A 24,925-nucleotide genomic window follows, 5' to 3' on the forward strand; every position below is an offset into this window, starting at 1 on the left:
TCAGTCTCAAAGTATTTGTCCATGAATTAATTTTTGAATGTAGTCACTATTATGAAGGCAACATGGCAGTAATTTGAGGAACCCAAAGGTCTGACAAACAGCAAGAAAGATAATAACTGGCTAATGTTTTTAACAACATCAAGCCAACTTCAATGGTATGAGAACGGAACTGGGGTGGATCAATTGGAATCAAAGGGTGGCAGGCAAAATGGTATCGGAACAACTGGATACCTTTAGAGAAAAATTAATTTGGGCTCACACGAGGCATATTCCCACAAGTGCAAAGTAAACACAACAATCCAGATATTCCTGGATGACAGAATAGGTAGTGATTAGTGATTCAGAAGGAAAAAAAAAGTGCATTTATGACAAATGCCAGATCGACAATACAATATAGAAGGTCCAGAGGGGAAATGAAAAACCAAATAAGAGAAGTAAAGCATGAATATGAAAAGAGACTAAGCAGCTAATATAAATGGGAATTCAAGTCTTCTCTAGACATATAAATAGCAAAAAGTGAAAAAGGGGCCAATTGGGGGACCAAAAAAGGCAATTTACATATGGAGGCAGGGTCCGAGATATAAAATGAATATTTTGCATATGTCTTTACCAAGGAACAAGATATTGCACAATCGTGATGAATGAGAAGGTAATTCAGACACTTGGAAGTTTTAAAATGGATAAAGAGGTGTTATTGGATGTCTGATATGTCAGATGAGATGCATCCAAGAAAACTGAGAGGACTAAGGGTGAAAATTGTAGAGGCACTGGTCACAATTTTCCAGTCTACCATAGACTCATAGGTGGTGCCAGATGAATTGCAAATGCTACATCATTGTTCAAAAAAGGGTGTAAAGATAAAAGCCATTAGTTTAAACTCTATGGTGGGGAAGTTTCTAGAAACTAATTCGAGACAAAACGAATAGTCATTTGCGCAAATGTGGTTTAATTAGGGACAGCCAGCACAAATTTGATATGGGTAAATCATGTTTATCCAAACAGCTGGAGTTTCTTGATGAAATAACCAGAGGATTGATCAAGGTAATGCTGTTGTTGTGGTGTACATGGACTTCCAGAGCACATTTGATAAAGTACTGCACAACAGACCTTTGGGGAAAAGTTATAGCTCAGAATAAAAGGGACAGTAGCGATATGGATACAAAATTGGCTGAGTGACAGGAAACAGTAATAATTAATGGATGTTGTTTGGAAGGTTTGTAATGGTGGTGTTGGGAAGTTTGCTCTTCATGATATATATTAATTATGACTGACAAAAAATGCAATGGCGACATGAGTAAAAGCTTATTCACAGTGAGTCATTAGGATCTGGAATATATGGCCCGAGGGCATGGTGGAGGCAGGGTTGATCGAGGCATTCAAGAGGAAATGGATTGCTTTCCGAATGTACAAGTAGCAATAGCAAATTGCTCCTAGGAGAACCAGCACAGAGACAATGGGCCAAATAGTCTCCTTCTGTGCTTTAACAATTCTGTGGTTCTGTCAGTTAAAGGAAAACAATTTGCCCGATAATAAGGAGAACTCCCCTCCCCTCTTCAATAGTTCTATATGATATCTTGTATCTAACTAAGTTGGACTGGGTTTCAGGTTAATATCACATCCAAGAGGAGTCTGAAAAGCTAAAGTAACACACACTTAATACTGTCTGTGGCACTGACTGTGCAGATACTGAACATAATGCAGATGCAACAGAGGTGCCCTGGGCCGAGCATAACACAGTTATTGGAATTAGAAGCAGCAGCCATACATTTTTGAATACTCTTCAAATTACCATGTTACGCAAAACACAGAATTGTACAAATCTGTGATCTAAATTTTGTATAGGGAAGATTTAATAATCTTTAGTGTTTGAAGTTCACTTCTATGACTCTCCTCAGGTGCTTCGAATTTATTTAGCAAAATAAAAGTCACTTCCTTGAGGATTGGGAGTTTGGGTGTGTCTGCTGCCGACTATCGCTGCTGCTATAACACATACCAAGTTCAATATTCTATGTGCTGCAAGGATAAATTCTGTTGTGAAGTTCATATTGTACGCATCAGCAGTCAGTCACACTCATGCTGACATGCATGCCTTCTAGTAATGCAGCTGTGACCTGCAACCAATAAATGAAGTTATCATTTATTCAGTTTTCATTGCATTGTGAAGTTGAGAAATTTCAAGCAGTCTGGTTTAATTTACATTACTGAGGAGTCCAGAATCTGTGAACCATATGTATAACTGGAATATATAACATGGCAAACTCTTATGTACAAGATGAGGCATGTCATATAAACAGCTGGAAGTCAGCCAAACTCCTTTCTTGCACAATCCTTCTTCCATTAGTTGCCGTCTGTTAACTTAACTTCAGTAGAATTCCCATCCCCAAAGTAATATTAGAAGTCTCACACACACATTTCAAAGTTGGCTTCTGCTTAGCTAAAGAACATGCATAATTCTACTGAGAGTTTCTCAGTGCGATGCCAGTAACTGAATGCCAGAATTGCATAGTTCTATATTTTTGTTATAATAGTTATGTAGAAAACTTCTAAATTTGAAGAATAAAGAGCTTGCAATATATTTCCTCCAAAGCTAGCTTTCTCTTAATGGATAATAGATCAGAGTACATGTGAACTGTGCACAAAAATGAAACAAAGCCATGGTTGGTCTAAATATATAATAGTCATGACATATTAATCAGGTCACAGCACTAAACTAGTTAAAAAAAAGAACCTCAACCTCAACTTATACTTTGCTGAATAGACAGAAATGAATGCTGGACTCTGTAGATTTTTTCTTACCTTCCCCTTTACTGAAAGCTACTCCATTTTCATCAAACTGTAAAGGTTCAATTATCTGCTTCTTGGACTGATCTTCCATCTTTCTGCGAAATTTCAACACATATTCTTCCTTAATACTGCAGTATGATAAGGACAGCATACGCTCCAGTAACTGAAGAAAGTGCATGTACTGTTTAAAGCATAAAAGAGAAGACTAATGTTACTTAATAGAGGTCAGCTATTTATTAAACAGGACAATTGACAATTAAACACATTATCTTCTGCACAGTCCTGCACTTAATATAGCATACTATTAGCTTTGACAGTTCCAAAATTGGGATTGGGTTGTGAATAGATAAGGGTTAGGTTGGGCGAATAGTTTGAACAATTTGCATTAATATACAGTAGAACCAATTTTCTAGCAAGACAATAATGAAATACTCACTAAGCAGGCTTTGATTATTCACAATGACTGGCACAGAAGCTGTATACTAGTTGAAAACTATCTCCTTCCACAGAGAATTGAGACTCTCAAATCAGAGTTGATGGATAGAAATTGTGTGGGATGTGGACAGAGATTGGTAGTTTGGCACTGGCTATTATATATCTACAATTCATCTGGGAGGGATGTCAGTACATCTTTGGACTTTAACAATTATAAGGATATTAAGTTAGAATTCTCACTGGATTGTGCACAATATTTAAAAAATCTACAAACTACAGAGCTAAAGTAAAATCCTACTGCCGTAAAAAGGCTTTTGTGGCAAGATACCATTTCTTTTTCTAACAACAAAGCCTTCTGTTGTTATGCACGTTCCTCGACCTAGTGGAAATAATAGTTCAGCCTACAGACAAGTTTAGGAATGCCATACCTAGGTGCACTGACTGGAGACATGCTTTTTTAAAAAAAAAAATAAACATTTCACTGAGGTATTTCTTTGGCATTCTAACAGCACCAAAATCAACAATGTACATAACAAGGAAAATATTAACATAGTGCAAATACCACCTCCCTCTCCCCCAGGTCCCACCATTACTTACCTCCCTAATCTACGCTAGCCTAACCCCCCTCCAGTTCTGCTGACGAATAATTCTCGGTGATGAAGTCGACGAATTGTTGCTACCTCTGGGCGAACCCTAACAGAGACCCTCTCATGGCGAACTTAATTTTCTCCAGGCAGAGGAAGCCCGCCATGTCCGATAGCCAAGTCTCCAATTTCAGGGGCTTCGAGTCCCTCCATGCTAGTAATATCCACCTCCGGGCTACCAGGGAAGCAAAGGTCAGAAAATCTGCCTGGATTCCCGGATCCTGCAACACCCCGAAAATCGCCACCTCTGGACTCATTGCCACCCTCGTATTTAATACCTTGGACATGGCGTCGGCAAACCCCTACTGAAATCCCCTCAATTTTGGACATGCCCAGAACATGTGGACATGGTTCGCTGGCCCGCTCGCAAACTTCACACACCTGTCCTCCACCCCAAAGAATCTGCTCATTCGGGCCCCTGTCATGTGAGCCCGGTGAACGACCTTAAATTGGATCAGGCTGAGCCTGGCACATGTTGCGGTCGCGTTAACCCTACTCAACATGTCCACCCAAAGGCCCTCCTCTTTCTCTCCCCACAGCTCCTCCTCCCACTTTTGCTTCAGCTCCTCGGTCTGCGTCTCCTCCGATCCCATAAGCTCTTTATATATGTCCGAGACGCTTCCCTCTCCTATCCATCCTCTAGAAACCACCCCATCCTGAATCCCCCTTAGCAGGAGTGGGAAGGTTGGTACCTGCCTCCGCAGAAAGTCCCGCACCTGCAGATATCAAAATTAATATCCCCCCGCCAATGCAAAATTATCCTCCAGCGCCCTCATGCTCGGGAAGCTTCCTTCTATAAACAAGTCCCCCCATCCTCTCAATCCCCGCTCTCCGCCAAGTTCGGAACCCCACTCGTCCATCCTCTCCAGGGCAAACCGATGATTTGCGCAGATTGAGGATCACACCAATGACCCCCTGCTCCCCATATCTCCTCCACTGCCCCCAGACTCTTAGGGCCGCCACTACCACTGGACTGGTGGAGTATTGAAAAATGAGTAGGAATCTCGGGAGGACCGTCATTTTTACCGATTGAACTCTGCCCACCAGAGACAACGGGACACATCCCATCTCCGGAAATCCTCCTTCATCTGATCCACCAGCTGGGCCAAGTTCAATTTATGTAGCCTGTCCCAATCCCTCACCACTTGGATACCCAGGTACCTGAAACTGTCCCCTACCATTCTGAACGGCAGTTCCCCCAGTCGCCTCTCCTGACCTCTCGCCTGGACCACAAACATCTCGCTCTTCCCCATATTAAGCTTATACCCCGAAAACCGGCCAAATTCCCCTAAAATTACCATAATTTCTTCCATCCACTCCATTGGACCTGAGACATACAAAAGTAGGTCATCCACATACAGCGAGACCCTGTGCTCCAACCCCCTACACCAGCCCATTGAGGCCCACAGAACAATTGCCAGCGCAAACAGCAGTGGGGGTGGGGGAGGTCATCCCTGTCTCGTCCCCCGGTGCAGTCTGAAATAGTCCGAAGTCGTCCTGTTTGTCTGTATACTTGCAACCGGTCATCACTGGTCAGCCCAGTCCATCACATGAACCTGCCTCCCATCCATTGACTCCATCTACACCCCCCGCTGCCTGGGGAAAGCGGGCATTATAATCAAAGATCCCTCCCACCCGACTTACTCACTCTTCCAACTTCTTTCATCGGGCAGGAGATACAGAAGTCCGAGAACACGCACGAACAGACTCAAAAACAGCTTTTCCCCACTGTCACCAGACTCCTAAAAACCCTCTTATTGACTGACCTCATTAACACTACACCCTGTATGCTTCATCCGATGCCAGTGCTTATGTAGTTATATTGTATATCTTGTGTTGCCCTATTATGTATTTTCTTTATTCCCTTTTCTTCACACGTACTTAATGATCTGTTGAGCTGCTCGCAGAAAAATACTTTTCACTGTACCTCGGTACACGTGACAATAAACAAATCCAATCCAAATCCAAATCCAACCGGAGCCCGGTACAGCAACCTAACCGAGTCAATAAAGCCCCTCCCAAATCCGAACCACTCCAGCACCTCCCATAAATAATCCCACTCAACCCGGTCAAAACCTTTCTCCGCATCCATCGCAACCACTACCTCAACCTCCCTACCTTCCGGGGCATCATGATCACGTTTAACAGCCTTTTTACATTGGCCACCAACTGCCTACCCTTAACAAACCCCGTCTGATCCTCCATAATAACCTCCGGTACACAGTCCTCAATCCTGGAGGACAACATTTTGGCCAGAAGTTTGGCATCAATGTTCAACAAGGAAATTGGCCTGCAAGACCCACATAGCTCCGGGTCCTTGTCCCGTTTCAGGATGAGCGAGATCATGGCCTGTGACATCGTCTGGGGCAGAACCCCTCTTTCCCTAGCCTCGTTAAAAACCTTCATCGGCACCGGCCCCAATATTCCGGAGAACTTTTTATAGACTCGACTGGGTACCCGTCCGTCCCGGGGCCTGACCCGACTTCATGACCTTCAAACCCTCCACTATCTCCTCCAGCCTGATCGGGGCCCCCAGCCCTTCTACCAGCTCCCCATCTACCTTTGGGAAAGTCAGCCCCTCCAGGAAGTGTTTCATCCCTCCGGCCCCGCAGGGGGTTCCGACCTATACAACCTGCTATAAAAATCTCGAAAGGCCTTGCTCACTCTTGCCAAGTCCCCAACTAAGTTCCCATGCCTGTCAATAGCTTTTCCAATTCTCTAATTGACTCCCTCTTTCTGAGCTGCTGTTCAAGCACCCTGCTGGCCTTCTCACCGTGCTCATAAATCGCCTCCCTCGTCTTTCTGAGCTGTTCTACTGCCAACCCTGTGGTTAACAAACCAAATGGCGCCTGTAGCCTCCGGCGTTTCCTTAAAAGCCCTGCCTCTGGAGCCTCCGCATACCTATCAACTCTTAGAATCTCTTTTACCAGTCGGTCCGTCTCTGCCCTATCCGTCCTGTCCCTGTGAGCCCGGATCGAGATCAGCTCTCCTCTCACCACTGCCTTCAGCGCTTCCCAGACCACCACAGCGGAGACCTCCCCCTCATCATTTAACTGCAGGTAATTCAGCATGCACTTCTTCAGCCTCTCGCACACCACTTTGTCCGCCAATAGCCCTACATCCAGCCTCCATTGCGGGCACTGCTTACTCACCTGCAGGTCCACCCAGTGCAGAGCATGGTCCGAGATCATGATTGCCGAGTACCCCGTATCCACCAGCCCAGCCAGTAGGGCCCTACCCAAAACACAGAAATCGATCTGGGAATACACCTTATGTACGTGGGAGTAAAGGAAAATTCCTTCGCCCTCGGCTGCCTAAATCTCCATGGATCCCCCCCCCCCCCTCCGGCCATCTGCTCCATGAACCCTTTCAGCTCCTTTGCCATTGCTGGCACCCTGCCTGTTCACGAGCATGACCGGTCCAGGCCGGGATCAATAACTATATTAAAGTTCCCTCCCATGATCAGCTTGTACGAGTCCAGGTCCAGCATCTTCCCCAGCACCCTCTTTTTATAAAATCCCCATCATCCCAATTCGGTGCATATACATTGACTAGCACTACCGTCATCCCCTGAAGCTTGCCACTGACCATGGTATATCGACCCCCACATCCGCGACTATTCTTCCCACCTCAAATGTCACCCGCTTGTTAACCAAGATCGCAACCCCTCTAAGTCTTTGTATCCAGCCCCGAGTGGAAAACCCGATTAATCCAGCCTTTCCTCAACTTGACCTGGCCCACTAGCTAGCTTGGTGGCCCCCACCCCCAAGAGGTCTCCCACCTATTGTTCCCTCGCTCCACTCCCCCCGCTCATACAAACAAATGCCCTCATCTAACAATCCCCAGACAAACACCCAACAGCAAGAGAACACATAAACAAAAGCACCACCCACTGAGGCACGTCTCCATCCCACAAAAGTGCACGTCAATAAAAACAAAAGGGACATTGCCAACGTCCACCGAGAAAAAGAACTGAAATACGAAAAATCTACTTTTAAACAGAACCCCTAAAATAGACACGAAATAGTAAGAGAAGGCACACCCAGTTGAAAAGCAGGAAAACAAAACCAAAAAACAAGGGGAAAAAAGCTAAAAAAGGGGCCCAATATAGGCCAACAAGATGTCTCAAAGTTTGAGAGTTCTCAGACCCCCACCAGTCCTTTTCTTTTAGCAAAGTGCAGCGCCTCATCGGGCGACTCAAAATAGTGATGCTGGTCCTCATGCGTGACCCAAAGATGCGCTGGATACAACAGAACGAACTTCACCTGCTTCCTGAAGAAAATAGACTTGACTTGGTTAAAGCCTGCCCTCTTCCTCGCCACCTCCACGCTCAGGTCCTGGTACACCCGCAGGATGCTGTTGTCCCACTTACAACTCCGCGTTCGCTTGCCCCACCGAATAATGCATTCCTTGTCCAGGAACTGATGGAATCTCACCACCATTGCCCTCGGAGGGTCCCCCACTTGCGGCTTCTTTGCAAGCCCTCTGTACGCCCTGTCCACCTCCAACGATCGGGGGAATGCCCCCTCCCCCAGCAGTTTTTCGAACATATCCGCTACGTATGCCCCAGCATCTGCTCTCTCAGTCCCCTCCGGGAGCCCGACAATTCTTAAATTCTGCCGGCAGGACCGGTTCTCAAGGATCTCCACCTTCTCCAGGAGCCTTTTCTGCTGTTCCCGAAGCATCCCCACTTCTAGCTCTACTGGTTTGATGCTCCTCCTGTTCAACCAGCGCCTTCTCCACCTCCTGAATCGCACGATCCTGGGCGTCCAATCCATGCTCTAGCCGATCGATCGATTCTTTGATCGGGTCCAAACATTCCCGCTTCTGTTTGGCAAAACCATCCTGGATGACCTGCATCACCTGCTCTGTTGGTCGCTGCGCCGCCACCCCAGGGGTCCGGCCCTTGGCCATGCTGTCTCCCGCTGCAGCTTCAACACTAATTTCTTATTTCACATTTCGTGCACTTCTGGTCCTTTGGTCCATACACTAATATGTGGAAACGGTGCCCAATTGCCTCAGCTTTCAAAGCCACCGTTTAAAACCAGAAAAAATTCCGGGGGAAAGGTCCAAAAGTCCGACCAGAGCAGTTGCCACCAAATGTGCGATGTACTCCGCCATAGCCGCCGCCGGAAGTCCCCACTGCAGAGATGCTTTGCCAGAAAGGTACAATTCCTTTTCTTGTGATTGTAATATTGTCATAATATTTTTAAAAAGGTTACAAACTTAGAAATAACCAGAAGTCAAAATGGTAAGACACATACTTCAGACAGGCATCTCTTTATAAAAAATAAAATTAAATCTCTAGTGTCATTATTAATCTGTAATTAAAAAATATTGGTTATTTTACATGGTAATAGATTCTGTGACAATGTTATGCAATAGAAACAAGGAGCATGGACACATGGAAGCATATAATCAACTGCACAGCAGTAAACATTTAATTATTAAAAAGAAACAGCCAGTCCCTCTAGACCAACAATCTACAAGCAATGCCTTGAATGGCTGGAGAAGTGACAGCAAAGGAAGAGAAAAAGACTGTGCTTAATTCTTCATTAGCGTCCTTGTTAAGCTAGTGTAAAAATGGAATTAACCTAATTACAGGCCAAAGGGCTGTTTAAGTAGCATTGTTCAGTTGTTTGACTAACCAGTTTGCACACACACCAAGATCTATATGTAAACATTTCATTCAAGTATTGACACATGCTAAACACTTTCAAACTATATATTTAAAAAATATATTTTTATTCTCCTTTTTCACATTTTCTCCCAAATTTACACCCACCAACAATAAACAATAATCAGTAACAAATGCAATGTCAATCCCCAGATCAATAACAATCCCATCCTCCCACCAAACCCCCAAACAGCAGCCCGCATGTTAACATAAACAAATAACAAAAACGAATGAGGAATCACCCATAGTCACCATTAACACATGCAGTCCCCCTCCCCCACAAACCTCCCAGCCTCCCCCCAACCCCTCTAATGTTCGATGTAATCCAATTCTCGAAAGTGCATAATGAATAACGCCCATGAATTGTACAACCCCTCCATCCTTCCCCTCAGTTCAAATTTGACCTTCTGAAGAGTCAAGAATCCCAGCCAGGACGCAGGGTGGAGATGTTGATTCCATCCCAACAGGATCCGCCTTCAGGTGATCAACGAGGCGAAGGCTACAACATCTGCAAGGCGGGACGGTCTCCCTCTGTCACTGGCGGGTCGGGTACAGGCGGTTAAAATGAATACGTTGTCGAGATTTCTGTTTATTTTCCAATGCCTGCCGATTTTCCTGCCAAAGGCATTTTTTAGAGAGAGTGAAAGGATGATTACCTCATTCATATGAGGAGGGAAGGTGGCCAGAATTAGAAAGGTGCTACTACAGAGAGGAAGGCAGGCAGGGGGTTTGGGTCTTCCAAACCTGGTGTATCATTACTGGGCGGCAAATGTGGAGAAGGTACGGAGCTGGGTCAGAGGGGTTGACTCCCGGTGGAGGAGAGTTTGAAGGTCTGGATTAAAGGCACGGGCAACAGTGCCGCTGCCGCGGCCCCAGGGAAATATTCAGGGAGCCCGGTAGTAATAGTTTTGTTGAGAATTTGAGGCAGTTTCGCCAGCATTTCGGGTTGGGAGCAGGGTCACGGGAAATGCCAATTCGGGGGAACCATAGATTTGAGCCAGGGCAGTGGGATGGAAATTTTCCGAGACGGGAGGAGAAAAATAACTATCATCTTAACACTAGTTTTCTTTAAAGTTAAGCAAGTGTGCTTCGTGTTCTTTTGTGAAAGACAAGACAATTATGGATGGGCTGAATAAGGACAAATAAAAATATTGTCCAAAATCAATTCAAAGATTTAAATTCAAGACAGGAATATTTTTAGCCTTTAGTCAATGGCAGATTGCTGTTTCAGAGCCTGATTCCAATAAGAGTTCAAGTTAATCCTTCAGAAAGCTCATTGGAAACTACCAACAAGGTGGCTTTATTCAACATTACAGATATCCACTTTGTCACATAGTTAAATTGTTTTGAAATTAGTCTGAATGAATTAAAGACCCTCATTAAATGTTTATGAATTAGATTATGGTAGACACACAAGTTTAAAGTACTTCAAGTAAATATTTGAGATCCTCTGGATCATTTGATCAGCTGTGGTAATCAAGAGAAAACTCAACATGTATATAAACTCTGTAACCTTAACTTCAGCCTGAATGAAAAGATGGACAGGATTTTTCCAAAGTTGCCAAAAGCTACATTCCATTAATTTTCTGGAAATTATTTCCCCCTCCAAACTTGCACTAGTTCCTAAAGTTAGCATCCAGTTGGATTTTCACAAGATTAAAATCACTAAAATCACAAATTCTCAACTTTCGAAAGAAACAACGTACAAGAAAATCCAGTGACATTTTTTGCAATTCTGCTTCATACTGCAAAGGCCAAATGTTTTAAGTAACATATAACCCATAAAACACGATTACTCACATCATGGTGAGAAATTTGTTCGACCAGCATTTCTTCCAGTTCTTCCTTTATCAACCATCTACTTCCAACTAAATTTCTATTGGAGAAAAGATGAAAATTCAGTGATTCTACCTAATCCAGTGATAGCAAAAAACCATCTTATTCAAGTTTGTAATTACATTTCTCTATATGTAAACACATATTATTGGAGTTGTAGCTTGGGCATGGGATCGCGATTCAAGATTTTAAAGGCAAGGGATTTTTCCAATTCCTTTGCTAGATAAAAAATGTTAACCTACTCATTACTAACTACTTAGATACACTGTGGGAAGAAAACTGCGATGATATTTAAAACCCACAAATCAACTGTCACAGAAAATAGTTATGTGTCTCAGAGACAGGTAGGGAGGATGTTAATTTAAAAAATTCAGTAACTTGATGAGATCATTAGCAATTTTAATTGAAAGCGTTTAGGAGTGTGAATGAAACACACCAGTAAGATTTTTGATAATAAATGTACAAACTTAACAAAGTGTAATTTCAAATGATGCACCAAGGTTGAGTGGGATCCACTGTGACAGATGAAGTGTTATGTTTGAGAATGACATACCCCAATCAGAAACTAGAATCCACCTTAAACAAAGCCAACTACATTGGTACAGGGGGAATGCTGGCCAAAGTTAATTTGGTAAATAGACTAAAAGGTCTGGCTGTAAATAAACAGTGGAAAATATTTAAAGAAACAAATCAAAATATTCAACAAAATACATTCCATTGAAAAACAAAAACCAAGCAAGAAAGATCCATCCATAGCTGTAGATATGAAGTCACATGTAGGCCAGGGCAGGTAAGGACAGCAGATTTCCTTCCCTAAAGGACATTAGTGAACTGGATGGATTTTTACAACAATCGACAATGGTTTCATGGTCATCATTAGACTTTTAATTCCAAATTTTTATTAAATTCAAATTCCACCATCTGCAGTAGTGGGATTTGAACCTGGGCCTGGGTGTCTAGATTACCAGTCAAAGTGACAATACCACTATGCCATTGCCTTATTTGAGGCCGAGATAGACAGAGTTTTGTGTGTCAAGGAATCAAAGGATATGGGAAGGGGGAAAGGTGTGAAAGTGGAGCTGAAGTCCAAGATCAGCCATTATCAATCATACTGAACGATGGAACAGGCTCAACAGTCCGTATGGTTCTCCTGTTCCTATTTCTTATCTTCTTTAATGGTGATGGTGCTGCTGCGATCGCTGACTTACAGCCAGTCAGCATTTCCTTGGAAGATCTATTGCTAGTTGGAACTTGTTGCCAGGCTCCATCTCACTCAGTTTTCCCCTTCATTCAATTCCTCAAATGTTTCTCCAACTTTTCAGCAGCCCTCCCAGGGTGCCAGCGTCCGATAATTCTGCTCTTTCCTACAACTGTTCTTAATGTCAAAGACTTGGAAGTCTTCACAACTTCCATTGTCCTCTGAAACCAATCTACTCACGCAAACAAAAACTCTGATTTGAAGTGGAATCTAGGTTACCCTCAGATGGCAACAGTGCTCTTGGCAAGTCCTTTTTTTTGAATTGCTTTGTTTATTATAATCAATCTCCCTAATATATTTTATTTACAAGTTTAGTTTTCCGACAATATAGTAATAGTAAATTAGAGGCATTATTCGCTTTCAAAATTGTGTTAGTCTTCATTCCCAGCAAAGCCTCAGAATTCAGAGTCACAGAGCCAATACAATACAGAAGAAACCCTTTGGCCCATCGGGTTTGCACCAACAAGACTACACTAAATCTACGAAAATCCCACTTTTCAGAACTTGGCCCGTAACCATTCTTTTCCCATTGACCTGCTTTAGGTATAATACAAAATGTGACAGAAATTCCCCATGGCAGAAAAAAGTCAGTATTGCTCGGTCTCCTGCTGTAACCTTTGTCTGTCTGTGCCTGGGAAGAGTACAGGGAGATCATGACTTAAAAACAGGGAACCCAGACGTTTATAGCAATGTTCAGTGATATCCGGTCTTCATCATAGCAGTTGTGAGTGAATCAGGGAAAGTCCCATTGGCGTACCCCAGCGGTTCAAACAAGGGCATGGGCACCTTAACTGCCTGCAAGCTCTAGGACTTGGGGTTGAATCCAACATATTTTAAAAAAAGATTTAAATTCTCCTTTTTCACATTTTCATCCAAACTTATACCCACCAACAAACAATCAATGGTAACAAATACAATGTTAATCCCCTGGCCAACAATTGTTCCCTCCCACCAACCCCCAACATTTTAAATACAAACATCAAAGAAAAGGATTCAGGAATCCACCATCCACCCACACATAGTGAATCTCCTCTGCACACACTCCAGCACCAGTACGTCCTTTCTCGGATAAGGAGACCAAAACTGAACACAATACTCCAGGTGTGGCCTCACTAACACTTTATACAGTTGCAGCATAACCTCCCTAGTCTTAAACTCCATTCCTCTAGCAATGAAGGACAAAACTCCGTTCGTCTTCTTAATCACCTGTAAACCAACTTTTTGCGACTCATGCACTAGGACACCCAGGTCTCTCTGCACAGCAGCATGTCTTAATATTTTATCAAATATTACCACATGTACGACCTTCGAAATTACCCGGAACACCTCCCTCCAATACCCCTCCAGCTTTGGACAGGACCAAAACATACGAACGTGGTTTGCGAGGGGACCCCCTCACATCGTTCACAAACATCCTCTACCCCCTTAAAGAGTCGGCTCATCCTCGCCTTTGTGAGGTGCGCCCTATATACCACTTTCAGCTGTATCAGCCCCAACCTCACGCACAAAGTTGAGGTATTTACCCTCCTGGGCACCTCACACCACAACCCCTCCTCCATGCCCACTCCCAACTCTTCTCACTTTGCCTTAATCCCCTCCAGTAGTGCCTTCTTTTCTCCCAGAATCGGCTCATAAATTGCCAACACCACCCCCTTCTCCATTCCTCCTGCTGTCAGTACTTCCTCGAACAGTGTGGAGGCCTGCGCCACTATAAAGCTGTTCTTGGTAAATCTTGCTGGATTAACAAAGGATTGATTCCTAAAACAGGGGCATATCAAGCTCCAAAACAAAAAGTGCACCCTGGACAAGCAGCAGCAAAAAATAATTTACTCTTGCAATTCATCAGCAGCAAGCTTTGAGGGGGCGGGGAGAGAGAAGGCAGGAGTGAATTACATCACAATTGCTGGACAGTTTGGAAATTGACCACGTTAGCCGATTGCCATCTACTCCATTCAAAAATTAGGGTCCATAAGGCAAAATATTGCAGTTGAAACTCTTGTTCTATTGTTCAAAATATTCTGCTTCAATGCTATATAATACATATTAATCTTGCATTTAGACTAAGTTAATGAGGAATGAAAAAAAAGCCAAACCAAAATATGTCACCCATTTGTCAACTCGATGATTTCTTAGAGTTATCAGAGAAAATGGTTGGAAAAAAATGCAACTTTCACTCAGTGTGCCCATCGGCGTAATGTTGACTAAAATAAACCCCATAAAGTAAGGTTACGTATAACCATCATGTGAATTTCAGAATAAAACATTTTTAGCAACGATTTTCACTTGTTAGTGATATTAATGCGTTTTAGGGTCTATTGCTACCGATTACTGCAATTAGTCAGATATGTGCAATGTTGATGTGCAATGTTGAGCAGCACTGGGCCCAATAGATCACCTTTAAGTCATTTCTGAATTTGGCATCATTCTGACTGCAGTTCCCATCCTAAGAAAACACCAGATGGCATTGTTGTGCAGAACAGGATCAACGCTGCAGCAAATTAAATTACAACGTCAGTGTCAATGATTCATTGCTGGGCACAGCAGGCAACGCATTTGCCTGGGTGAGATGAGCAACGACATAACCTAATATTCAAGGGAGGAAGAATACTTTGATGCATGAACAGTTTCCAAAAAGAATCATGTCACAAGGCACCGTTATGGGTGTAGGAACGGGAATATGGATATTTTCAAGCTACCTTGTTTTCGCAAGAAACCCCAGAAACTGCTGAGATGAAGTAACTTAATGTTTCTGTGGAAAATTAATAGATTGTAAAGTGTTGAAATTACAAATTAGTGCTCCAAGACAGAAATTACTAACACATGGCATGGCAATTCCTCACAAGGCAAATAAAAGTGTGTCTGAATCAGTATCATTTATCAACATTTTTAAAGTTCCAAGGAGGTATTTGAAAGCTGCCGCGGTGACAAATCACCATTTAAAGAACAAAAACATATGTATAGGCAAGTCCCAACATACCCAAGAAGAATCCAGTTGAAAAGCAATTTCTCTCATCGGGAGCAAACAAATCTATTGGGGTGATAATCTGGTGCTCACAAGTATTTTTTTAAAATATAAATTTAGAGTACCCAATTCATTTTTTCAAATTAAGGGGCAATTTAGCGTGGCCAATCCACCTAGCCTGCATGTCTTTGCGTTGTGGGGGTGAAATCCACACAAACACGGGCAGAATGTGCAAACTCCACACGAACAGTGACCCAGAGCCGGGTTCGAACCTGGGACCTTGACGCTGTGAGGCAGCAGGGCTAACCCACCGTGTTGCCCTCTCTGGTGCTCACAAGGATGCTTTAAAACAAATCACCTTACATGAAGCAACCAAAACAAAATGGTGATGATGGAACTGGAAAGGCAAAGCTACTGAAGGTTAGAATTTCACAAGATTGCACAATCCAGTTCTTGAGTAAATGATCGGACCTCAAAGCAAGTACTGGCACCTAACATTAACAGCTAAGAAAACTAGTGGATAATGGGAGGATATTTTCACTGCCATGGAATCATATAACCAACCAAATGGTGTGGTGGCCATGGGTAAATTTCGAAACATGAGGAACTCCTGCTGTTCCTCATAAAAAAGGGTGGAAAGGATTTATGAATGTATTATAATAATGGATACATGTAATCTTTAAAGCATCTTTATTGCTTGCAACAGAAAATGAAGCAGCAAAAGCAAACTTTCTCAAATATAGAACTACACCAGAATGGGTTTCCTCTTACTCTTCTTCCTCCAAAATAAAACTAGCTCTTTTAATACAGGCTAATAAAAATCCAAGAAAAATTACCCAAATTAAAGGGATAATTTGATCTGATACAATTTGCAACCTAGAATGTCAAGAAACCTTAAATTTGAATAACAATGTATTGCTAATAATGTCCTGCCAAATTTGTGGGCAGCATGGTAGCACAGTGGTCAGCACAGTTGCTTTATAGCTCCAGGGTCCCAGGTTCGATTCTTGGCTGGGTCACTGTCTTTGTGGAGTCTGCACATTCTCCCTGTGTCTGTGTGGGTTCCTCAGAGTGCTCCGCTTTCCTCCCACGGTCCAAAGATGTGTAGGTTAGGTGGATCAGCAATGTTAAATTGCCCTTGGTGTCCAAAGAGGTTAGGTACCGTTACTGGGTTACAGGAATAGGGTGGAGGTGTGGGCTTAAGTAGAATGCTATTTCCAAGGGCTGATGCAGACACGATGGGCCGAATGGCCTCCTTCTGCACCATAAATTCTATTCTATTCTATACCATAAAGCATATAGGCACGCAGTAGATGATTAGGCTCTCAAGGAATTGAGTCATCCTTGTAATGGGTCAGTCACTGCTCATTCGATAGCATCTCGCGTCCGAGTCAAAAGATCGTGGTGTTCAAGTCCCACTACAAGAATTAAGTGTCAAGCTATGGAAGCAACACGTGATGGACAGAGATATCCTACAACCAATGGATCAGATCAAAGCTCTGTAGTTCCGCCACATCCATTAGTGAATGGTGGTGGACAACTAAACAACAAACCCGAAGAGATGACTCCACAAATATTCCCATCCCCAATGATGGGGAAAATCGCTGCAGGAATTCTTTAGGGTACTGTACTAAGCCCAACCATCTTCAGCTGCTTCATCAATGATTTTACTTCCATCATTAACTGTCAGAAGTGGGGATGTTCGCTGATGACTGTTATTATACCATTCACAACTCTACAGACACTGAAGCAGCCTGTGCTCATATACATCAAGGCCTGGACAACATTAAAGCTTGGACTGATAAGCGATAAATGACATTCAGGCCACATAAGGTAATGACCATCTCCAACAAGATAGAATCTAATCATCTCCCCCCTTGACATTCAATAACATTACCATCACTGAATCCCCCACTATGGGTGGCACGACTGTACAGTGATTAGCACTGTTGCTTCACTGCGCCAGGGTCCCAGGTTCAATACCCAGCTTGGGTCACTGTCTGTGCGGAGTCTGCATGTTCTCCCCGTGCCTGCATGGGTTTCTGCTTGGTGCTCCTGTTTCCTCCCAAGTCTTGAAAGATGTGCTTGTTAGGTGAATTTGACATTCTGAATTCTCCGTCTGTGTACCCGAACAAGCGCCGGAACGTGGCGACTCGGGAATTTTCACCGTAACTTCATTGCAGTGTTAATGTAAGCCTACTTGTGACACTAATAAAGATTGTTATAATAACATAGGAACATTAGTGCAGGAGTAGGCCATTCAGCTATTGAGCCTGCTCTGCCATTCAATTAGATCATGGCTGGTCATCTACCTCACTACCACATTCCTGCACTGTCCCCATATCCCATAAGAACATAGGAGTAGGAATAGGCTATTTGGTCCATTGAGCCATTCAACAAGATATGAGAGACTGGGAATTCTGAGGCGAGTAACCCGTATCCTGACCATCCAAACCTGTCCACCATCTGTAAGACACCAGTCAGAAACACAATAGAATATTCTCCACTTGCCTGGATGGGTGCAGCTCCAGCAACACTCAAGAAGCTCCACCCAATCCAGGACAAAGCAGCCCCCACTTGATTGCCACCCAACTCATTCATTCCCCCACCACCATTGTAAAGTGGCAGCAGTTTTTATGTTCTGCATACAAGTTGCACTGCAGCAATTCACCAAGACTGTTTTGACAGCACCTTCTAAACCCATGATCCCTACTTACTAGAAATACAAGGGCAGCTGATACATGGGAACACCATCACCTGCAACTAACAGTCCAAGCCATACACTTTGCAAGTATATGACCATTCCTTCACCTTCACTGGGTCAATATCCTGGAACTCACTTCCCAACAGTACTTTGGATGTACATACACCACATCAGCAGTTCAAGAATTCGGCGAGCACAATTTTCTCTAGGGCAATTATGAATAGGCAACAAATGTTGACATTGCCAGTGATGTCCACATCCCACGAAATAAAACATCTGCTGCCCCAATGACAACTTATTAATGCAAACACCCACCACAAGGAAAGTTTACTTTTTATTTTCCAATAATATTAACTAAATATAACAATTTAGCCAGCACTTGGGTTTATTTCTAGTGGGATAGAGTTCAAAAGTAGAAAAGTTGTGCTAAACTTTTTCTGAACCCTTATTAAACTACAATTGGAGTATTGTGTACAACTCTGGTTGCTAAAAGGGTATAGACACACTGGTGAGGGTGTAAAAAGATTTACTAAGCCAACCCCAGAACTCAGAGGTTATAACTTTCAGGAAAGTATGAACAGGCTGGATCTTTCTTTTGAAAAAAAGGCTGAAGAATGAAGTAATACAGCACTTTCAAAGTCTGTAAGGTTTTGTTCGAGTCAACAGAGTGTTTCCTCTTATGAGTAAGAACAAAATTAGACAGTCAATATAAGACAGCTACCAAAAAATCTAACTGTAAATTTAAATGATACGTCTTTAGCCAGAAAGTGGTGAGAACCTGCTTGTTCTTTTGAACTTGGGAGTAATTGAGATGAATATTGTAAATTGCATTTAGGAGGAAGGTAGGCAAGCATGGGGGGAAAAGCATTTTACATTGCGCAGATAAGAGTTAGATGGGGAAGGTTGTGAAAAGGCCCAAGTGAAGCATAAACACCAACATGGACTAATATAATTTATGTAAATCTAGGTAATTTGAAAAGGGGTGCAGGAACAGTTGGATCAAGGGGTGTATGCAGACAAATCTTTGAAGATAGCAGGACAAATTGAGAAAGCAGTTTTCTTAAAAAGAATACGGAATCCTTGGCTTTATTAAAAGAAACAGAGTACAAATGCAAGGAAGTTATGTTAATTCTTGATAAAACACTAGTTAAGCATCAGATGGCATACTGTGTTCAACTGCATTTCAGGAAGGACATCAGGGTCTCAGTGAAATTGCAGAGGAAATTTACTTGAAATATGCCACGGATGAGGACTTTAGTAAAATGGAGCGACTGGAAATGCAAGAGCTGTTCTCCTTCAGGCAGAGAAGCTAAAGGGAGATTTGAACATTTTTGATAGTTTAAATAATAAAGGAGAAACTGTTTTCAATGTTAGATGGGTCAGTAATCCGCACCTCAGATTTAAGATGATAGGCGAAAGAACTAGATGTGATGTGAGGAAATAAGTTTTGCAGCAAGTTATGATGATCTGGAATGCACTGGCTGAAAGTGTGGTGGAAGAAGATTTAATAACTTTCTAAATGAAATTGGATAAATACTTGAAGGGATCCAAATTATAAGGATATGGGGAAAACAGGAGGGAAGTGCTCTTCCAAAGAACAGACAAAGGCTTGGTGGGTTGAACGGTCTCCTTTTGCCTAACGTTTCATGATTCTATAATTCAACCATGCTATATACTACAAAGAAAATGGGCGGGATTTACTGACCATCCTGCCGTGTGTTTTTTGGCGGGGGGGGGGGGGGGGAGAAGCAACCAGCAGGGTCTACTGCTCCTGATGTTGTCAATGGGATGTCCCGCTGACGGGGCCCATCGCCGCCGGGAAACACTTGTGCCGGCTTGGAACAGGAATTTCCCACCGGCGTGAACAGGCCGGTAAATCCCGCCCAATGTTTCTGTGAACTACTTAATGATTAATAGGCAATGGATAAAATAAGCTTGCAGAATCAACAATTCTGATTTTTTACTTAATTCTCAGATCTGGGGCGGCATTCTCCCCTACCCGGAGGGACGGGGGGGTCAGGGCATGGCGCCAATCACTCCGGCGTCGGGCCTCCCCAAAGGTGCGGAATTCTCCGCACCTTTGGGGGCTAGGCCCACTCCGGAGCGGTTGGCACCACGACGACTGGCGCCAAAACTGGCACCAGGGAACTTTCAGGCCCGCCGCTGGGGCTGGCCGAAAGGCCTTCGCCGGGGGTGACGTCAGCGTCAGCTACCGCTGACGTCACCACCAGCGCATGCGGGCTGGGGGATTCTCTTCCGCTTCCTCCATGGCGGCGGCGGCAGAGGAGAAAGAGTGCCCCCACGGCACTGGCCCGCCCACTGATCGGGGGGCCCCGATCGCGGGCCTGGCCACCGTGGGGGCACCCCCCGGGGTCCGATCGCCCCACTCCCCCCCCAGGACCCCGGGGGCCCGGTCGCGCCGCCGATCCCGCCGCCACCAGAGGTGGTTCAAACCTCGGCAGCGGGAGAGGCTTCCCAGCGGCAGGACTTCGGCCCATCGCGGACCGGAGAATCGCCGCAGGGGCCTCGCCGATTGGCGCGGACGTCATGCCGATCGGCGGGGCGTGATTCCCACCCCCGCCAATTCCCGGGTGGCGGAGAATCTCTGCAACGGCGGGGGCGGGATTTTCGGCGGCCCCAGGCGATTCTCCGACCCTGCTGGGGGTCGGAGAATTTCGCCCCTGATTACAAACTATATTGTCACATTTATTGAAAGTACCCAAACTAATGTGCAAAACAAACCTATCAAGTAAAGTCCCGTTCACTTCAATTGGTGCTATACCACCCAAGAGGAAAGGACCAAAAGGGCAGCATGGTAGCATTGTGGTTAGCACAATTGCTTCACAGCTCCAGGGTCCCAGGTTCGATTCCCGGCATGGGTCACTCTCTGTGCAGAGTCTGCACGCTCTCCCAGTGTGTGCGTGGGTTTCCTCCGGGTGCTCCGGTTTCCTCCCACAGTCCAAAGATGTGCAGGTTAGGTGGATTGGCCATGCTAAATTGCCCTTAGTGCCCAAAATTGCCCTTAGTGTTGGGTGGGGTACTGGGTTATGGGGATCGGGTGGAGGTGTGGACCTTGGGTAGGGTGCTCTTTCCAAGAACTGATGCAGACTTGATGGGCCGAATGGCCTCCTTCTGCACTGTAAATTCTATGATTCTATGAAGATGTGCACTGAAAGAAAAGGAAACAGTAGAACAAGCTTAACAATTACCAGGAATATGGTAATGTTATTATCCATCAAATTGAGAAACTGTCCTTTTTTTGTTGTTAAGAGAATGAAAAGCTACATTGAACTGCATAATATGCCCAATCGTTCAACGATGGTGTGCAATGGTTCGAATACTGCTCTTTTAATTCGGAGTCAAGATTGCAGAACTTTGACTAAGCTGATGTGATGCAAGTATCTGCTTTCTGGTGGCCACGCTGGTCCTCAGCTAAATTACTCTGCTGAATTACAATCCGGAGCAGAAAAACCTGGTGTAATTTAGCAAGTCATGTATGGTTTCTTTTGGCCATTTTTCCACAGAAAGGATTTGACTTGGGAGGTGGGGTGGAAGAGAGTTACTTTTAACATGTACCAAAGCATGGAGTCGAAGTTAAAATTCGGCTGAGCCAACTTTAGTCTCAGTTCCTCATAGACTGCAAATAAAAAGCACCTTTTTTAAAACCTGGGAGTCACTGGTCCTGGGGACTTGACAGGAGACCTATACAGCTGACCTTTCTTTTCAGCCTGTGAACAATGAAAGATGAAAAAAACGCAAGATGCTGCAGAGCAGTAAGGCCACAAAGGACAGAATATTTTTCCTTTACTCGCCATGAATTTGCTCTGCTTTTTTGCCTCGACCGGGCTACATGGCTGTACAGTGGCTGGGAGATGGTAGGTGTTGTCACAATGCTCAAGATGTGGGGGAAAAAGTGAATTACTGTGGATGCTGGAATCTGAAACAAAAGAGAAAATGCTAGAAAATCTCAGCAGGTCCGGCAGTATCTGTAGGGAGAGAAAAGAGAAAAAGAGAGAGGAAAATGTGGGGGAAACTCGATGTACCAACTTTTTTTCTCCCTGTTGTCAATACGCATGAAGTTTCTAACAGCATTCATTTGCATAATCGCAAATGTAAAATCTTCAGTGAAGGAGAGCAATCAGGCAGCTGGACAATTGTTTCCTTTCTTTCCAATAAAAGCATTCAAGAGTAGTAACCTAATGCAGTTTTATTGATACAACTAAAAAGGGGTTTAATCAACAAAAATCAACATTTTCAATAAATGCCCATTCTCCATCTGTGAGTAACTCAATTTAAAATGATTGCAAAAGAACTTTACAACCATACTCATTTCATCGCTACACACTCTTCGAAATGAAAAACTTGTAAAACGTCCACATTAGTGACTATGCATCTCAGGCACAAAGAAGTTAGATACACAAAAGATAATTTTATTTATCTTGCAAATCCTGTCACAAATTGTGTTAATCTACTGTAGTCCTGAATAGTTATACCTTGTCCGTCAAGATCATGCGTTACCACACTGTAACTCTGACAGCTTTCAATTCAAAAAGTAATATTTACATACAAATTAGCATCAGGAATAGGCCACTTGGCCCCGCAAGCCTGCGCTGCCATTCAACAGGGTCATGGCTGAATCGTAGCTCCACATACCTGCCCACCCCTGAACATCTCTCATCCCCCTGCTTATCAAGAATCTAACTCTGCTTTAAAAATATTCAAAGACTCTGCTGCCACCACCATTTGAGGAAGAGGGTTCCAAAGACATTACTACCCTAAGAAAAAAAATCTTATCTGCCTTAAATGGGTGACACCTTGGGCGCGATTCTCCGCAAATCCGGCGTGCCGTGAAGGCTGGCGTGAAGGTTGGACGGCTCCAACCCACGGATGACGTCATTGTGCAGACGCGTCAAACCTGCGCATGCGAGGGCCGTCATGCCCCTCAGCCGTCCCGCGGACTGATCCTGCAGGACGGCGGAAGAACAAATAGTGCACGGGTATCGGACCCGTTGCCCGCGATCGGTGCCCACCGATCGCAGGCCCATGCCACCCTTGGCATGGCCATGGTGCGGCCGTGCCAATCGGTGCCATGGTTGTCCGGGACGGGCACTTTGCGGCTGTTTTCACGAACGCTGAAAGCAGGTGTGATCGCGGCCGTGAAAACGGCCGTAAACTCCGCGGTATTCGGCCCATCGGAGAATCGCTGTTCGCCGTAAAAAACGGTGAGCAGCGATTCGTGTCGGGGGGGGGGGGGGGGGGGGGGGGGGAGAATAGCGGGAGGCCGTGAAAATTGTCGGGAAGGCCCTCCCGCTATTCTCCGACCCGTCCGTGGGCAGCGGAGAATCGCGCCCCTTATTTTTAAAACAGTGATCTCTAGTTCCGGATTCTGCCAGAAGAGAAAACATCCTTTCCACATCTATTCTGTCAAGATCCCTTTATGTTTCAATCAAGTTACCTCCTACTCTTGTAAACTCCAGCGAATACAAGCCTAACCTGCCCAACTTTTCCTTAAAAGACAACCCACCCATTCCAGGAATTAGTCTCATAAACCTTCTCTGAACTGCTTCCAATGCATTTACATCCTTCCTTAAATAAGGAGATCAATACTGTACACCACACACAGGAAAGTTCCACTTTTATCAAACTAAAAATAGCCAACATTTTAACTTGCATATTCAAAAGTCATTTTTACAAACAATAGTCAAAGAGGCAGGCATAAATATCAGATAATTAGGTTTAAATGATTCTGATAGACTGAATATTGCAGTTACATTTTTCATTGCAAATTTATTCAAATGACCCAAGTAATTATTGTATATCAACATTAGTTATTGTGATTCACATGACTGTAAATAATTATTTCCACATTTAAAGGGACGAAGAATAGAACTAGTAACTGAAACAACCGCTGCTTTAAACAAAAAGTACCCTTTTTCAATTCTTGTTTTTTAATAGATCTATTAAAAATGTTGTCCATGCCCTCCAGTTAGGGAATGCAAATATGCTTGAAATATTATCAAGCCAATGGGGCAGCACAGTGGCTAGCACTGCGGCCTCACAGCACCAGGGACCCGGGTTCAATTCTGGCCTTGGGTGACTGTGTGGAGTTTGTACTTTCTCCCAGTGTCTGTGTGGGTGCTCCGGTTTCCCCCCACAGTCCAAAGATGTGCAGGTTAGGTAGATTGACTAAATTGCCCGAGTGCTCAAGGATGCGTCGGCTAGGTGGGGTTATAGGGAAAGGGTCGGGGAGTGGGCCTGGTAGGGTAACCTTTCAGAGGGTTGGTGCAGACTCAATGAGCCATATGGCACAGTAGAATTCGAAGGTTCCATTAATGTAGTTAATTTTAGGACACCATCAATTGAAATACTCTACCACAGTTGTTGACAGCCTGTCAAGAAGAGGTCCCAGGTAAGCACTTTGATTCATTATAAAACATTGTTCGAAGGAAAAGAAAGGCTTGCATTTGTACAACACCTTTCACAATTGTAGGATACCCGAGAGCTGTAAAGCCAATGAAGCACTTTTGAGGAGACATCACTGTTGTAATGGAAGAAAAACAGTAGCAATTTGAGGACAACAAGGTCAATAACTACCAATGTGATAATGACCAGGTAATTTCTCCAA

General features: G+C 44.0%; 1 protein-coding gene across 2 annotated transcripts in view; it reads right to left on the bottom strand.

The window, feature by feature from the left end:
* The window catches only part of mrps9 (mitochondrial ribosomal protein S9), a 151,408-nt gene that overhangs the window by 14,503 nt on the left and 111,980 nt on the right, over positions 1-24,925 (bottom strand). For both annotated transcript variants that reach the window (XM_038817816.1, XM_038817817.1), the window contains exons 7-8: positions 11,341-11,416; positions 2,797-2,965 (exon numbers count right to left, since the gene is read on the bottom strand). In XM_038817816.1, coding sequence (XP_038673744.1) covers positions 2,797-2,965; positions 11,341-11,416 — 245 coding nt within the window. The remainder of the gene's footprint in view (positions 1-2,796; positions 2,966-11,340; positions 11,417-24,925) is intronic.

This window comes from Scyliorhinus canicula, chromosome 14, assembly GCF_902713615.1.
Source record: "Scyliorhinus canicula chromosome 14, sScyCan1.1, whole genome shotgun sequence".
NCBI lineage: Eukaryota > Metazoa > Chordata > Chondrichthyes > Carcharhiniformes > Scyliorhinidae > Scyliorhinus > Scyliorhinus canicula.